General features: G+C 44.4%; 1 protein-coding gene across 2 annotated transcripts in view; it reads right to left on the bottom strand.

Moving 5' to 3' along the window:
- Nucleotides 1-4,924: 4,924 nt before the first annotated feature.
- The window catches only part of Loxhd1 (lipoxygenase homology domains 1), a 137,723-nt gene continuing 129,283 nt past the window's right edge, over nt 4,925-13,364 (bottom strand). For both annotated transcript variants that reach the window (XM_005356289.2, XM_005356290.2), the window contains one exon: nt 4,925-5,405. In XM_005356289.2, coding sequence (XP_005356346.1) covers nt 4,925-5,405 — 481 coding nt within the window. The remainder of the gene's footprint in view (nt 5,406-13,364) is intronic.

The raw sequence follows: 13,364 nt of genomic DNA, 5'->3' as shown, positions 1-13,364 counted from the left end.
CCCCCGAGTGCTAGGACTAAACGCCTGGGTTACCACACTTAGCTGCACACCTTCATTGAACATGAAAGTCCTGGTTCTATACCCCGAGACTCTGATGTCCACTCTCTCCCACTCTTGGGGAGTTTGTCCTATTTTGTGCAAGGGTATAGGGAACTGATTGGGAGAAATCACTAATGCCCCAGCAAGCCTAGAAGGACACAGTGCTGGTGTTCTTCAGTGGACTGCAGATGTGGCTTTGGGGACAGAGGGTGAGGCAATTCGGCAAGAGAAAGGGTACCCAATGCACTTAGCTCCTGGAGGTTGATTGCATGAACGAGAGACCCAGAGGAAAACTGAGCTTGTGAGCAAAACACAGCAACCACACTGGGCTGAAATGTTCCTTTGCCCAGTGTAGGTATGATTAGAGGCATTTCCAGAAGGTTCTGTAATGTGAAGGCATTTGCAGAACTTTTTAGTGTAATTTCCAGAAGGATGGGTTGGGGTGAGAGGAGGATGCAGTTGCTATAAAGAATCAGCTTCCTGGGCAGGGAAGTCTTCTGCCAAACATGCCACACATGGGCAGGAGCCCAGAAATCTGGGAATAGACAGAAAAGGCAAAGTCAAGGTGTGTGCTTACTGGCCGGAGGCTTGGGAATACCAGAGAAGAGAAAGCATGGACGATCCTAAAATTGAAGCTCGTCTTTATAATTTGGCCCCTATTTCATCTAAATTACTCTGGAGGCTGAAGTCATCCTGGTAACTACAAGGAAGCCTGTTCCTCCACAGATGTAGGGTGGCTTCCAGGCTGTTGCCTCTTTTTGAGGAGAGAAAGGCTCAGGTTTGACTCTTGCTCCTGCAGAGATCACAGTTGGGTAGAGCATGCAAACAGTGACAGAACATGGAGTCACCAGCTCCTAGAGGATGGGGTAGTTGCTTTCCTTGGTCCTCATGTAAATATGCTGGGCTGGTTACTTAAAACACTGGGTTTCAGGGGGCTGGAGAAATGGCTCAGCGGTTAAGAGCACTGACTACTCTTCCTGAGGACCCGGGTTCAATTCCCAGCACCCACATGGCAGCTCACAGCTGTCTGAAAATCCAGTTCCAGGGGATCTGACACCTTCACACCAATGCACATAAAATAAAAAAAAAAGATAAATAAAAAACACTGGGTTTCTTTCTAGTTTCCAAGGAAAATGGAGGCAGAGGAAATTTCTCACAATATTCCCAGGGTTATAGAGCTAGGAAGACATAGGATTTGACCCAGACTCTTATCCTGTATTCAAGCTTTGACATCATATTTCAGGGATGTCCTGGGATACCCAGAAGAATTGGGAGGTGCAGGAAGAGTCCCCTTCTCAGAGTATGTCATTAAAAATGTTCTGTCTCGAGTGTGGCATATGGTTTCAATGCCCGCTTCTCTACCCTGATATCTCAGACGTGGTAGCTCCGTTTTCCTGTTCGCTTATGAAGCAGATCAGCAAACTTCAAGTCCTTGCTTCCCTATGCCCTTGTCTTTGTCAAGAAATGCTGATTCAGATAGCTGTGGTGGCTCATGCCTGTGATCCCAGCACTCGAGGGGCTGAGGCAGGAGGATCACCACAAGCTCAAAACCATCCTGGGCTACAGATGAGACTTTATTTCCAACAAACAACTCCATTCTTTTGTATGCACAGCTAAACAGTTTTACCTCCATCAGCGCCTCTTTGAATCTTACATCTCATGTCCAGCTGTTCAGGACAGCACGTGGCTCTGCCTTCCAGAGAGAGCACAACCAGGCCATTCTGAATGTGTTCTTGTTAAAGTCACTCCTCTCTTGCTTGGGTGACTATCATGGCCCCATCCGACTTCCTTCCTGCTGACAATGCAGCAGTCCGGTGCTGTCAACATGGAAGTTAGATAGTGCCATCCTCTGCTCATAGGCTCCAGTAGCATCCCATTGAGGCCCAAACGTAAGAAGGGACGTGCCGGTGCTCAAGACCGGGACTCACCACTACTGACCTTGTTAAACACTGGGCTCCTCCAAGCTTATGCTGCCTTCGTCCCCAGCCACCTTAACATTCTCCCACTTTCTAAATTCACCGTTGATGTTCCCTTTGCCTGGGACTTTCCCTCTGATGCAGACATGACCTGTTGCCTCTCCCAGAGGGACTGACTCACTCCAGACCGCCTTTCCATCACATAAGTTAAAGTGACCCTACATCCTGATTACATTTTTTTTCTCTAATTTAATTTTCTTTATTATAAAAAATTTCACCTGACATACAGTAAGTTTATTTCTGCTTTAATAGACTTATAATTACCAGGAGGTCAGAGTTTTTATTGCTTACCACTCTTTCCCCAGCATTGCCTAGCAGGGTGGCTGAAAGAGAATAGACAGGCTCATGTATTTGAATCCTGGGCTCCCAGTTGGTGGAAGGGTTAGATGTGGCCTTGGGGGGAGGTGTGTCCCTGGGGTGAGCTTTGAGGTTTCAAACGCTTATACCATTCCCAGTTAGCGCTCTCTCTCTCTCTCTCTCTCTCTCTCTCTCTCTCTCTCTCTCTCTCTCTCTCTCCTTTGTGGTCGTTATCCCAACACATGAGCTCTCCGCTGTTGTTCCATTGCCAGACCTGCCTGCCTGCTGCCACGCTCCCCATCTTGGACTCACCCTCTGAAACTATAAGCCCAATACACTCTTCTATAAGCTTTCCAGAAATGAATAGCTCAAGACCGAATCAGGACTTGTGGTATTCACTTGCCCCAGCCCCAGCAATCCACAGGAGTTCCCTGAGACAAAGGGCTTGACAGAGACTTCCCCTGAACAATCTTTTCTTTCATACTCTCCAGAGGTAAGCTCAGGGAAATTGTCAGCTAGTATATAATATGCGCATCCCAAGTACAATTTTCAATCTGGTATTAGTGCTCTTAGGAATGTCACTAATGGAGAGGTATGTTGCAAGAAGATCAAGCAATAGACCTTGGAGAAATGACCCAGACTGGCTAGGAATGGTTCATGGAGAATAGCTGAAGGATGGTTTGCTCTTGAAAGAATGAAACTGGGCATCCCCAATACCTTGAGCCAACATGAGTCTCAGTAGAGAAGGTATTGTAAGCTCTGACAATAATTCAGCTGTTCCTATCTATCATCTATCTATCTATCTATCTATCTATCTATCTATCTATCTATCTATCTATCTATCTATCTATCTATCTATCATCTCCCCTCAACAGCATATCCAACCACCTCCTCATCCACTCATAGTCTACCTATCCACCAACCTACCCAAACCGTTTATCCCTCTATCCACCCATTCACTATCCCTCCCATCCATCCAGCTGTCCATCCATTCATCCGTTCATGAGCCACCCACCCTCCATCTCCTCCATCTACCACCCACTTACTTACATAAGTAAGCAGACATTATTCACCCACTTATCCTTCCTTCCTTCTGTATACTATTCTTCCAGTACCCACATGGGTTTAGTACACACACTGTGCCCTGGGCCTTGTTATAGTTCTAGGGGCACAAAGATGAATTAGATCTGGTCCTTCTTGAAGGCTCATGGTCCAGTTAGAGAGGCACCCACCAAACATACTATTCATAGATGTGGGCACATCATGAGGCCTCCGAGACTTAGAGAGAGAGAGAGAGAGAGAGAGAGAGAGGAGAGAGAACGGGAAGATTTCCTAGCAGTGAATAAAGACCTCAAGCTGAGACAAAGGGCATAAAACACAGGGCCTGGTGAGATAAAGGGGTGGATGGGTAGCAAGGAAACCAATAGCAGAGAGGAGAGCCTAGAGGAGGCACAGGAGGGAAGAGATGTGAGCAGCACTCTGGGCTTGGAGCTGAAGTGACTTTCCCAAGCTAGACATGGTCCAGGTCTTAGGAACCTGGAGAAGCGTGGGTGGAGAGGTGGGAGGGGCCCTGTACACCCAAATGAGCAGAAGCATCAATAGTTTAATTGGGAGTTTTCGGGAATGGTTTCTTCAGACTCTGACAAGCTCCCTGGGGAACAGAAAGCAAGCAGCAGAGCAAGTAGATGATGGCAAGAAACTTGACTATGTATGAGTACATGGATGAGCCAGGTTTGCCTTATCCCAAGAGCAGGAAGCCAACAGTTACGCAATACATCATTAACAGACTGGAAGCACGGGACGCTTCCTGCCCTAGAGACAGGAGATGCTATGCTCCACAGTGAGACCACCACGGAGCACTTGCCAGAGGGATGTGGCAGAGAAGGGTGTGGACTCTGAGCTGAGGATCCTCTCCACATTGTGATGGGGGGAGGGGTCTGAGAGGAGCAGAAGAGGGGGGCAGATAGAGAGACAGAGAGATAGACAGATGGGGGGGGGGACAATCAAGGTGTCAGGATCTGAGAGCATCCATTCTCTAGGCCTCTGCTCAGTGGTGGAAAGAAAAGCCGATTTTCACAAGCCCATCGTCCCTCCTTACACTTCCTCCTGTGGTTTGTCTGCATTTGCCTCTGGCTTTGTTGGGACTGGGGGAAACACACACTTCTCAACACGCAGATGCTCAGATGAGTTCTCGGTGGGGCGTGGTTGGTAATAATTTAATTAGCCCAGCTTTTTTTGGGAAAAAAGTGTTAATTAGTTTTTGCTTAAAATACACGTCTTGATAACCTCTTCTTCTCCACTTGTCTCCCCTGAGTGAAGCCCCGATTTTCCATCCACACTCTGCAGCAAGCCCCAGCCTGGGCACCACTGCTATTAAAAGGAAAGGAAATTAAAAAAAAAAACTAGTTTGTATAGTCATGGATTATGTCATGTGACGAATATAATTCCTGTGTCTCTGAGAGATGGAAAGGTTGAGGATCCCAGACTCACTTGCAAGGAGCAGCCTCTGATGAGTGCCAGACCTCAGGTCTGCGGCCATAGCCCAGCTCTGGAGGTCTTGGGAGATGGCTGAAGAATACAGGGTGGAGGTTAAAAGGTGTAGCCAGAGCATCTCAGACAGACGGGAAGAGATCTCGCCAGGTGAGGCCATCCCCGCGAGACTTGTCTAGCCACCTGCCGCAGGAGAAGATGGTGGCCACTCCGGTGCTAGTGTTGGTGACCTCCACCTTCTCCACCAGCCAGCCTGAGTAGTAGCCGCTGGCGTCATGCTCCAGCCGGACCTGGCGCAGCTCTCCCAGCTCTAGCGTCTCCAGGAAGAAGCGGTCAGTGCTGCCCCGCTCGAAGAGGTTGCGCATTTTCTGTTTCAATTCCCGCTTGCCCGTGTCCCCATTCGCTCCAAAGATGGTCACAAAGACGTTGGCGTCTGTGCCCGCCCCTGGTTCGTAGCCCGTCGTCACGATGATCTCGTACTTAACTGGTACCAGGCTCTGGATCTTACTGGCGAAGCTCTCTGTTGTCTTAGTAACCTCAAATACCTTGAAGTACTTCCTCTTCCTCTTGAGGGGGATGAGGCAATCACAGTTAAAGAAGTACCTGGCAGAGCATTAAAGAACACACAGACATCAGTTCAGGAGATGCCCCAGAGGGTCCCTTCATCTCCCATAGCCTCCAACCATCATTCCAACCAAGATACCAAGCGAGGTTGGATGCCCCATCCTTCCAGTTGCTCCTTGTTTCTTTTAATTCTGCTCTTGTTCTTCATATTCCACATGAAATCCAAAACCCAGACCTGTTGGTCCTGTCTTTCAAATGCACCTAGAACGAGCTGGTCTGTTCCCCTACCCCACCTCCTAGTATCTCCCTGCTGACTCTGCTCTGGTCCAAATCACCATCCTTTTCAAGACGAATGTCTAGGACCTGTTAACTGGGCTTTGTGCTTCTTGCTCCCTAGCTCTGGAATAAACAACTGTTTCCGGTTCTTCCCAGTCCAACTTGGTGTAGCAGGCTGTCTTCTAGGCCCCTCTGAACTCTTAGCAGCTGTGATTTCCCCACCCACAGGAGACTAACACCAGATGGAACCCATTATCATTCCTTCACGGAGTGGGGGAGGGACACATGAGGTCCCACCTCTTCCTGAGCATTTATAGACGGTTAACCATTGCTCAGGGGTGGGAGGGCTAATAAGGTCCTGTCCCTCCTTGAGAATTTGTAGGTAGTTAATGGTTCTGATGGGAGGTTTCATGAAGTCCTGCCCCTCTCTGGAGACAGTTAGGTTGTCAGTTCTTGGAGGAGAAAGTTTTTCTCCAGTTGTTTAGCTGCTTATCGCTTTCTTAAGCTCTTTTTAAGTAACCCCAATTAAACTCACTGGCTCACCAGTCTAGACATGGATGGCAAAGCCTTTCTTTGTCCTGCCATTGGTTTCCTGTCTGGAGTGAATAGCTGTTTGCTCATCTCCACAGGAAACGTTCCCACAACACTAATAATTCAGCAGAGTTTGAAATAAGCAGTCCCGGTGCTTGCTAATGACTTCAGGAAGGCAACAATGGAAAAGTGTGCCCAGAGGTGAAGACACTGGCGATAGCTGGAGAGCAGCCATCCTGAGAGGCACTCCACAGGAGCAGTGGCAAGGAACCAGCTTTACGAGATTCCTTCTGGGCCAGCTGCTAGGTTCACACTGCCAACCCAGAGCAAGTGTCCAGGACTAGACTGCAACGCTGTTGGCAGAATACCTCTAGATCAAATAGAGGAAGGAAGCGGGACTTGAAACTGCAGTGTTCAGCAAAGGGGCAATTTAGTCTGGTCCTTAGTCCCCACGGGACACGTGGAAACAGGACCAGCACTTGCCCTCCAACCTGTGGTAGCCTGCACAGACGCAGGACCTGTATCTGCTCTACCTCCAGAAGAACCTCCCAGAGGAAGGATTTAAACCAGTACCCACCCCTCCCTCCATCCCCCGTGAGAACACACATAAGACAGGACCCACAGCACCTGCACCAAGCGTCTGCCCAGGTGAGAGCCCACAGAGGAAGAGGCAGCCCTAGGCACACAGAACACACACAGGTGGATCCTATGCCTGTGATCCACCCCTGAAATGACTAGCACCAATTCCCTCCCTCTGAAACCTCTAGAGAGTCCTCACATAGGCAGAATCAGCACCCAGGTCCTGTAAGGAACAGACTGCACAGGTTAGTGTGGCATGGGATTGGGAGTCTCCTTGCCCCCATTTCCCAAGTGTTGAGATTGTTTTAGGTTGCTGATATTCTCTCTCTCTCTCTCTCTCTCTCTCTCTCTCTCTCTCTCTCTCTCTCTCTCTCTCTCTTTCTTCATCTGAGGTCAACCTTGGATGGAATTCTTCTACCTGAGTATCTGTGTAGAGTCTCTTTCTGAGTCAGGGTCTCTCTAGTCTAGGTTTGTCAGTCACTGGACCTCAGAGAGCTGGCTGTCTCTGCTTTCCCAGCACCGGGATTACAAGTGTGTGGCACCATGCCAGGCTTTTCTGTGGGTCCTGGGGATCAGGCTCAGGTCCTTGTGCCTGCATGGCAAGCACTTCCTGACTAAGCCATTGCCCAGCCCCAACTGTATTCTTTTACTACATTCTCTTTTGATCCTATACTCACTTGGAGCTGCCTTATCTTCTCCTTTATCCATTTTGCTCCCCCTGAGTTTTCTCTGTTGCTAACACTAATTTCTAACATTACTCTGTGTCTTTACTTCGCTCCTTACCTGAAGCAACAAATATCTTAAGATATGACATTCTACCTGTGCTTCTTACTCCCCCCAAATTATTTATGTTGAAGGGTGATTGCTTTAATCTGACTTCTGCTGTATTCTCATAGGTCTATATATTGCTTCTGGTCACTATGAAGACAGGATTCTACTCTTCGAGCAAAGCTGGAGAGCAAGCATGCAGACCTGGTGTTTAGCCACACACCCAGGTCAGTGAGGATGAATAACATCTTAACCCTTCCACAACCTACCACTACCTGAACATTCCAAATAGACTGGACAAATACGCATGATTAAAAGTAACCAGAAGCATTCAGTCTTCAACCTAATACACAAAACCCAATGCAGAAACCCAAGAAATATAAAAATATCAAGCAACGCAACTCCTGAGAATCCCTAATTCCACTATAACAAACTGCAGTGAATAGAGATGGGATAGATCCTAGCAAATAATTAAGAATGATAAGAACATTTCACAAAATCAAAGAGGAAACATGTAAGTCCCAGAATAATCACAAAGAGAACACACATTTAAAAACCTGACGAATAAAATAAAGAAGCCAATACGGGCTATTAAAGTGACGTTCAATACAGAGAAATACTCTAAAAACGGGGGAGGTGGAGAACGGAAATGAAAAGCTCAGGAAGGAGAAAACCTTCAGGGGATTCACCAATATTTATTTATTATGTATACAATGTTCTGTCTGTGTGTATGCCTGCAGGGCAGAAGAGGGCGCCAGACCTCATTACAGATGGTTGTGAGCCACCATGTGGTTGCTGGGAATTGAACTCAGGACCTTTGGAAGAGCAGGCAATGCTCTTAACCTCTGAGCCATCTCTCCAGCCCTGATTCACCAATAGAGTAAATTAAGTGGAAGACAGAATATCAGGGCTTGAATACAAAGTATAAATTAAGAAATTCAGACAATTACAAAAATAAAATGGTAAGAAAGCACAACAGCACACCCAAGACCTAAAAGATGCCACAAAAGACACAATCTTAGAGATTGGAGAAGTTCAAACTAAAGGTTTGGAAACCATAGCCAATAAAATCATGGCAGAAAGCTGCTTAAACCTAGAGAAGCAATGATCAGTAAAACACAAGAGCCATTGAGAATGCCAGACATAAAGGACCAGAAAAGAAATTCCACACATCAAACTTTAAATAAAACATGAAGATTACAGAAATGAATTGAAGACTTCATGAGTGAAGTGCCAAGTAATACATAAAGGCAACTCCATAGGTGTAACAGCAGATTTCTCAACAGAAATCCTAAAACCCAGGACGGCATGGGACAGTATATTTGAGCTCTGAAAGACAGTAACTACTGACCCTGATTACTATATTCAGCAAAATCATCCTTTATAATTTAAAGAAAAAGAAAAACCTTACATAATAAAACAAGCTAAAGAAATTCATGACCATTATGCTAGCACTACAGAGGATATTTTAAAGACTGTTTCTACCGTAGTGAAAGAAATATCCATGATGTCACAGGAAAGAATAACTACACTGGAACAGCATATGAGCAAATAAGAAGGGGATACCAAATATCACAAAATAACAAAAAGACAGTAGCCAGGGCAAAGTTTTTAGTAATAACTACAGATATTAATGATCTTGATCCTCGAATCAAAAGGCATAGACTAGTAGATTGAATTTAAAAATAAGGTCCATCTATCTATTGCCTACAAGAAACCCACCTCACTGCAATATATAAGCACAGCTTCAATGTGAAAACATGGAAAATGATATTCCACAAAATGGAATTAGAAAGCAAGCAGGTGTAGTAATACTAACGGCTGGCAAGATAGGTTTCAAAGCAAAATTAATTAGAAGACATAAAGAAGATTGCTTCATATTGATTAAGAGATCAGTCTACTAAGAGGATATTGTCATTGTAAACCTATATGCATTGAACCTATGTACATTAACTTTATAAAACGAACACCAATGGATGTAAATGTGCAGATTTACCTCAACACAGTAACAGTCCACTCTCACCAACAAGCACATCATCTGACAGACAGATCAAATTAACAAAAAAACACCAAAGAACCCTCACAGCTAAATGCCACTGCAGACCAAATGGACTTAGCAGACAGCTACAGAATATTCCACACAAACACTGCAGAACACATTTTTCTCAGAATCCCATGTAACTTTCCCTAAAATAGATGACATTTGAGGACACTAAACAAATCTTTAAAATACAAGAAAATTCAAAGGATTTCTTATATCCTATCTTTTTTCAATTTTGGAAAATATAATTTAATTACAGCACTTCTTCCTCCCCTCTTTTCCCCCGAAGCTCTACCCCATGCCCCTCCCCACTCTCCTCCATTATATCCTGTCATATTGCAACAAAACAAAATCAATATCAAGAGAAACAATAGGACATAACTCATGGGGGTTGAACAAAATACTGAATTATAAATGACTCATCTAGGAGATCAAGAGGGCTACTGGCAGAAAGTGGAAGTAGGGTTAGGATATTTCTACCTACAAATCATTACATTTAAAAAAATCAGAGAGGTCTCAAATACAGTTTAGTGATGCACCTTCAGGCCTAGGAGAAACCAGAACAAGCCAAATCCAAATCAGTAGATGGAAAGAAATAATAAAGATAAGTCAGAAATAAATGAAATGAAAACCAAAAGAATAATATGAAGAATCAATGAAATAAGGAGTTGGTTCTTCACAAAGATAAACAAGATTGACAAACCTTTAGCCAAACTAACAACTGAAAAAGAAGACCCAGACCAATAAAATTAGATATCAAAAGGGAGACATTATTGTTTTGGTGGAAGCTCTGCCTCAGGCCCCACCTCCCTCTCCAAACCCCGCCCCTCAGAAAGCCCACCCAGGGGCACTCCCTCTCCTTGAGATGCTCAAGACTGTACCTACAGGGTATTTAAAACCCAGACCCTAGACCTGCCATGGGGTTTTCTTCCTGCTTTCATCCCCTGAGGATCACCCAGGAGTTGCTTTGTTCAGATTAAACCTGGTGTTATTAATTCAGCTAGATGTGGCTTATTGCATTGGCGGAGAAACACACAAAAACCCAGGGATTTTCAAAATACTTATCAATTACAACAGATATCAGTGAAATTCAGAAGATCATAATTAAGGCATACTTGGGAAACTTATATTTGAGCTTGTGAGAAAGCTAAGTGATAAGGGTGCTTGTTAAGGGGCCTGACAACCTGAGTTCAATATTAGGAACTCACCTGATGGAAAGGGAGAATCAACTTCCACAAGTTGTCTGTCCTCCCACCTCCCCAACCCCATCTCTCCCTGTCTCTCTCTGTGTGTATTCAAAAAACCGAAAATACAGAAGAGCTTAATTTCTATATGAGCACACTTATAAAAATTAAACCTTGATGATACAAACAACTTAAATAGACATATAACAGCCAATGAGATGGAAGCATAAATGTGAAGTTTCTCAAGGCCAGGCTCAAATGGATTCACTGGTAAATTCCATATGTGTAGTCAAAACACTCATACACATAAAATAAAATAAATCTAAAAGCAATTAAAAGCACAACAAAGGAAAAGATTGGCAAAGAGAAGTGATAGCCCATAGAATGGGAGAAAAATCTTTGTTACTTATACATCTGCCAGAGGATTAATATCCAGACTATATAAAGAACTTAAAAAAACCCACTAAATTCCAAAGAAGTGACAACCTAACCAATACTTGGAGTAATAAAATAAGCATTTCTTAAAAGATAAGGTAAAAATGGCCCGGGAATATGGGAAATGTTCAGAATTCTTGGCCATCAGGGAAATGGCATCAAAACTACATTGAGACTCCATATTACTCTGATCCAAATGACTGTAACAAATTAAAAATGGCTTCTAAAAAATGGTGAGAGTGTGGGGAAAGCGGGACCTTTAGACACTGCTGGTGGGATATAAACTGTCCAGCCACTGTGAAAGTCGGTACAGGATTTCTCCAAAAAATAAAAAAGTAGCATGACCCAGGCACTGCTCCTCCTGGATATAACAGTCAAGGATTCTAAGTCCACACCCGTGTTCACTGCAGTACTGTGTACAGGAGCCCCATGATGAATCCAGCCTCATGCCTGTTCACATGAGCGGAGGAAGGAATAAGGCATGAACACGCAATGGAGTTTCATTGAGCCAGAAAGGAAAGGAAACTGTCATTTTTTTTTCCTGGAAAATAGATGCAAGAAGAAATCATCATATTAAGAAAATAAGCCAAACTCCAAACTACTAAAAGTCACATTTCCCTTCCTTAGAGATCCTAGGTTTTTATAAAATAGGTACACAAATATTATGAGTATATAGGTGTAGGAGGAAGAGCCGGGGAGGCAGGAGATCAACCGAAAGGGGTACATGAAGGAGAAGAGAGGAGAAATGGTAAAACCCATGGAGTACTTGAAAGAAATACAAAACCCAATCCTATACGCTCTGAAAAGATGCAAATAAAGAATTAAACACATTTTTTTTTGCATCTGTTCATTTATTTTGTGTCTTTGTGCTTGAATGTGGGCAAGCACCTGCCATGGCATCCCTGTGGAGTGGTCTCTCTTTCTACCACGTGTGCTCGGGGATAATATCAAGGTTATCAGGCTTGGTGACAAGACATCTACCTGCTGAGCCACCTCTCAGGCCCTAGATGCCAAGAGAAAAATTTTCACTGGGAAGAAAGGAAGAAAGAAAGTTTGAAGGGAAAAAAAATGAAGATTCCTCACAGGAAATTTTTGTTGTTTTGAGATCTCTCTTCGTCAGATTTATGACTTGATGTGTTTGGATTTATTTTTACATACCAGAATAACTTCAAGGAAGATGCACGTTCATTGTTCAGTTTAAAATTCTTCTAAAATGTGGAGCTTCTGTTTTGCACAGATTCAGTAATATTCATAATTGAATGTAAATGCACATATTATATGGTCACATGCGTGGGTTTCCAAGTATGGTCTCTCTCTTCCTTTCTGTTTGGCTGCGTCTCTTTCTCTCTGGTTCCTACTGCAGTACCCAACCCTTACCTTAGATAACCCTCATGACAGCCGAGGGTGCAGCCTGCCAAACTTCCTCCCTTCCACCCCTTCTGACAGACCCACGTACACACAGACATATGGGGACGTCAGTGTTCTCTTTTCTGCACGGCATCGCACAAAACGTGTTTTCCTGCATCTTGGTCTCCCCCCTTGATAATACTTCCTGGGAGTTGATCCAAGTCATCTGGTACACATTTATATCATTATTTTAAATGGCTTAAAAATATTCCCCGGTACAGATACAAGGACATGTTTCCTAAGAGAACTAGAAACATTGCCCAAGATGTGGAACTCAAAGCCAGTGGGGTCGAGGCTCTGGCTGGATGTGGGGGAGGGGGACTGTAAGAACGAAGGTGAAAACAGTGAGCAAAAAGGAAATGAACTGGCTTAAAACTCAGGTATAGCATAGTCACTATGGACACTGCACCCATAGGAATGAGAAAATATTGGGGAGAACGAGGTACCCCAAATGCTCCCTCCTGATGGCTGTCTCTGATGGGTAGGACCTAGGGACATGTTGCTGTCTTTTACCCACTCTTTGGTCTTGTTTGAATTTTATAATGATTATCTATTGGTTACATTATTCAGATAAAACAGTATAGGATTTCAGTTTTAAAAAAAATGGATGAAAACCTCTCTGTGCATCCTTCTACTGGAACCTTCAGGGTATTAATGATGAACAAGAATGCCAAGGGCTGGGGATGCAGTTCAGTGGTTGAATGCTTGCTATGTAGCATGTGCATGGCTCTAGGTTCTATCCCCAGCAGAAAAAGCGCACACACGTGCACACACACA

This window comes from Microtus ochrogaster, chromosome 18 (assembly GCF_000317375.1).
Source record: "Microtus ochrogaster isolate Prairie Vole_2 chromosome 18, MicOch1.0, whole genome shotgun sequence".
Classification (NCBI taxonomy): domain Eukaryota; kingdom Metazoa; phylum Chordata; class Mammalia; order Rodentia; family Cricetidae; genus Microtus; species Microtus ochrogaster.
This window is presented reverse-complemented; position numbering and strand designations above follow the sequence as displayed.